The sequence below is a fragment of the Gambusia affinis genome, linkage group LG04 (genome assembly GCF_019740435.1).
Source record: "Gambusia affinis linkage group LG04, SWU_Gaff_1.0, whole genome shotgun sequence".
Taxonomy (NCBI): domain Eukaryota; kingdom Metazoa; phylum Chordata; class Actinopteri; order Cyprinodontiformes; family Poeciliidae; genus Gambusia; species Gambusia affinis.
In genome coordinates this window covers 22,658,778-22,662,700 of record NC_057871.1, presented here as the reverse complement: position 1 = coordinate 22,662,700, position 3,923 = coordinate 22,658,778, and the positions used below count along the sequence as shown (strand labels likewise).

Below are 3,923 nucleotides of genomic sequence, written 5' to 3'. Positions count from 1 at the left end.
TTTGCTGCGTTTCTGAAACTCTCTCACTGTGGGAAGAGCTGAGTCAGCAACAAGCAGCACTTTATTTCACTCCTCCTCCTTTCTGCGTCCTTACTCAACCACATCCTGCTCCTCACACACACACACACACACGCACACACACAAATACAGTCATGCATACTCACACAAACTCTCCCTTAAGCTGGTTGCACATTTGTACACCTGCAGCCCTATAATGTGGGTTGACTGCGGTTTAAAGTTGTCCAAGTTGATTTTTCTCTCAGGTTATCATCTGAACAGAAAAATAAACAATATTTCTATGGCTTGTGCTTATGCTACAAAGAAAGAGAGCCTCTTATAATTTGTCTTTTAGCATTTTATTTTACTATTTAAGCACCAAAATATGAAGAATAATTACAATGTAAATATATATAGATAGATAGATAGATAATCTGAATATCAGATACTTTTATATCAAAACTATTTGTTTTGTCATCGTTCTCAGAATTACATCAATCAGTTGTGGTGTACGTGTATTAGACTGGTCAAAGATCTAGCACAGAGGGATTTCCATCCTTGTCTAAGAGTCTATCCAGATGGCACCCAGACAGTTTTCATTGGCCTCAGGAGACAACGCTTCCATGTTGCTCAGAGTGACATAAATTTCATCTCCTTCTTGCAGGAAGAAAATCGCCGACAGAAAACTCCTCCATTTGTCCTCGCCTGGAGCGCCGTCAGAACTTTTCTCTGGGCCCCAGTTGCTGGAAGAAAAACAGAGAGAAGAGTCAGACTTGGTTACATTCGTGTCGCACTCAGGGGTTGGGCGGGTTTATGCAACGAGAGCAAATGTGGAGAATTGAGGAAAAGCTAAGTAAAAAACAACAACAAAAAAAGCCCACCTTTTGGACTTGAGAAGATCTATAGGTGTAGCATAGCCACTGGGATTTCTCACGATCTTGTGGAAGATAGGTGATGTCGCCTCTGAAACATCCACTACCAGCTTGGAGTAGACGTAGTAGTAGCCTTCCTGCTTGATTACCAGTCGGCTGTTGCTGTACTCCATTCTTCTTCTGTTGTCGTGACCCTGTGATTTCCACTCCACTACAGTGTCGTGTGACTTATGAGCTCCTGAAACACAATGTTCATCATAACATCGCAAAACCGAAACGGAGAACTTAAATAAAGTTTCACTGGACGAAATTCAACTTTTTACGCTTCCCAAACTGATTCTAGAATAGACCAAGCAAAGACCATGTTGCTTCCTCAACATGAGATTGTGTAAAGAAAAGCAAAATAAAATGTTTAAAAAGTGAAAGGTCAACTGAATGACCTGATCTGATGACCTAATGTGGTGGAAAGCTGGTTGAAATTATGACAAGATGGAGGTTCTTACCCATCATGTGAGCAAAGGGCCGTTTCTGTGGCTGCAGTGGAGGAATTTCATTGGATTCTGTTGAGAAAACCAGAAATCATCATTTGTTAAATCAACAAACTAATCAACTAATGTGGAAAATGATAAAGTTCTGGGGGAATAAAGGCAGTAATAACAGCTGCATCTCGATGCTTCCTTTGAAAAAAAAAAAAAAACACATTAAACATCATTCCAACCTTGAGTTCCTATTTGACTTGATGTCCTCCCATTCTGGAAAAGAAAGACACAAAAAGGTGGATTTATTTAAGCAGAAAAAAAAAAAATGCCTCAGTGTCTGACGATTCACAATCTGCATGCACATATATTTACCTGCTGCTCAGACTTCACAGGATCGGACACGTTATGGCACAGATTATTAGACACACAGCCAGAAAAGGCCTGCGGGGGACGAGAAGGAGAATGAGCGTGAGCGATCTGAAAATGAAAATCAAGTTGACTATGAATGACTGAAAGGAGAAATCGTTGCATGTAGGAACAGAAATGCCTGGTGACAGTAAATCATTCTGGAAAAGTGGCTTTTTTCCCCCCTCCTAATTTGGAAAATGGAAAATCTTTCCGTTTTTATTTATTTATTTATTTATTTATTTATTTATTTATTTATTTATTTAATTAATTATTATGTTAAAAGTGTTAAATATAATTGCCACAATGAAATCCAAATAGAAACTCTGGAGACAAAATCCAATCTGACCCTGGTTAACCCTAAGTTCCACAAATTCACAACCAAATTCAGGTTTTAGTGAATCCAAGAGAGCATGAAATGAAATAGTCACAAAAAAAACGTACAACGTGGCATTAAAACGAGGGTTAACCCGACATCTGCAGTTTGTAGAGAGAGAGAAAGAGAAAAAAGGAAGTACAGATTCAGACTGAAGTCTTATGACGCCTTCGTCAGTTTTGACCAGAACTTCTCGAGTAAGAGATGACCCAAGCAGAATCTTCTTCTACGCTGCCAAGTGACGTAGAAGAAAATATGCAAATAGCCACGCGGAGGAATTTCCAGTCTCACTGAGCCCTAGAGGGTCTCCCCTCAATCGAGCAGACACGCCAAGAGACACTCTCCTTACCTCGGTTCTCTGGTAAAGTATGTAGATTAAATATCCCTCAACAAAGACTGCCAACGCGAGCAGAGCCAGGAGAAGAGGGAGGAACTTCTGGCCCGCTCCGGCCCACGTTGACTTCTTGCTTCTGGGCATGGATAAGTAGCTGGCCTGGCTGTCAACCACAAACACCTGCGGTGTGGGGGCCGAGCCGTCCTCCGACATCCTAACTGGATCACAGTCCACCTGCGCTCTAGCGTAGCTTGGAGAAGAGTTACTGAAAAAGAGGGAAATGGGTCTTAGCTTAGCAGGTAGCCGGAGAAACAAAATGTGAAAGATAAACGGCAAAAACAAGAGAGCAAAGGAGCATAAAAGCTACTTAAGTAATGTCTGAAGGGTCTAAGTTTACAGCAGACACATGTGGCGCAACCAGATCCTGGAAGCAAAGTCGTTTCTTCACAGCCTCACTACTACTTTGACAAAGACAATCATCACCGGTCTAATGAATTAACAAAAAAAACAAAACAAGGCATACACATAACTGTACACAGTCCTCCAAGTTCTTTAAATGAATATTACCTCAGATGTAAGCGTCCGTCCACAGCTTAGTCAACCATCCAGCTCCTTCTTACTCTGAAGTTCGTTGGCGATCTTGACCAGCACAGGCATTCAGAACCAAACCCTGACCACCCCAGAAAACAACCAGAAAATAACCAATAAATAATACTATAAATCTGTTCTACCAAGAACTATTTTACGTTTCTGCCAGATCTGTCCATCTCTGAAGGGAAAAGTTCTGTCAGTGTTCAGACTTTAATCCTTCCTCTGTAGTCGTATTTGCTTGCCTGCTGTCAAATGTCACTTATATTGCTTTTGGAGCAAGCTATTGTAAGGAGGAAATGAAGATAACATGAGGAAAAGACATGCAGAGAGCGAGAGAGCAAGAGAGAGAGAGAGAGAGAGAGAGATCAGTCTGTGTGTTTGCATCTGTGAGGGACACTCCCTGCTGTATATAGCTGTCAACTAAAAACTGACACTTCCCTTTTGCTTTCTGCAGTTTTTTCCCCTTCTTCTCCCTCCCGGTCATGTGCACGGTTTCTGTATTTCTTTCTTCTGACTTCGAAACTGCCTCGATTTTGTTGAGCCTCTCTTGAACCTGTGATCTTTTGATGTGTTGAGCCGTGCTTGTTGTTGTGTTTGAGCTTCACATTATCAGTAGCCCTGAGATTGAAGCAGTCACATCCTTTCTTTTTGACCGCTACGCATCTCTGCTACCACAGGTTAGCACTATAACCCACAGTGCAGCTCACCTCTGTCTCCTCAAACATTCAGCCTGAGCTGGTATGTCTGTAAAAACATCTCAGGTTGTCTTGTATGTTGCGAGACGTTGCCAATTGATCGGCAGCCGCCTGCAGTGGATGTAGACGTGTTGCAAAAGACCAAAATTAATGATGCAACTTGTCCTCCGTCTT

The 3,923-nt window shown here is 41.8% G+C and overlaps 1 protein-coding gene across 1 annotated transcript; it reads right to left on the bottom strand.

Annotated features, from left to right (window-relative positions):
• Positions 1 to 325: 325 nt before the first annotated feature.
• LOC122829713 lies at positions 326 to 3,467 on the bottom strand. The gene is made up of 7 exons (XM_044114477.1): positions 3,031 to 3,467; positions 2,479 to 2,728; positions 1,721 to 1,789; positions 1,588 to 1,621; positions 1,373 to 1,429; positions 879 to 1,107; positions 326 to 740 (listed from the first exon to the last, which is right to left on the bottom strand). The coding sequence occupies exons 2-7, from the start codon at positions 2,674 to 2,676 to the stop codon at positions 560 to 562; spliced, it is 768 nt and encodes a 255-aa protein (XP_043970412.1). The 5' UTR covers positions 2,677 to 2,728; positions 3,031 to 3,467; the 3' UTR covers positions 326 to 559.
• Between the last annotated feature and the right edge of the window lie 456 nt (positions 3,468 to 3,923).

Coding starts and splice junctions, on each gene's coding strand:
- LOC122829713 (XM_044114477.1), bottom strand. CDS start 2,676: ATGTCGGAGGACGGCTCGGCCCCCACACCGCAGGTGTTTGTGGTTGAC. Junction 1,622..1,720: donor CTGTGAAGTCTGAGCAGCAG/GTAAATATATGT, acceptor TTTCTTTTCCAG/AATGGGAGGACATCAAGTCA. Junction 1,108..1,372: donor GCCCTTTGCTCACATGATGG/GTAAGAACCTCC, acceptor ATTGTGTTTCAG/GAGCTCATAAGTCACACGAC.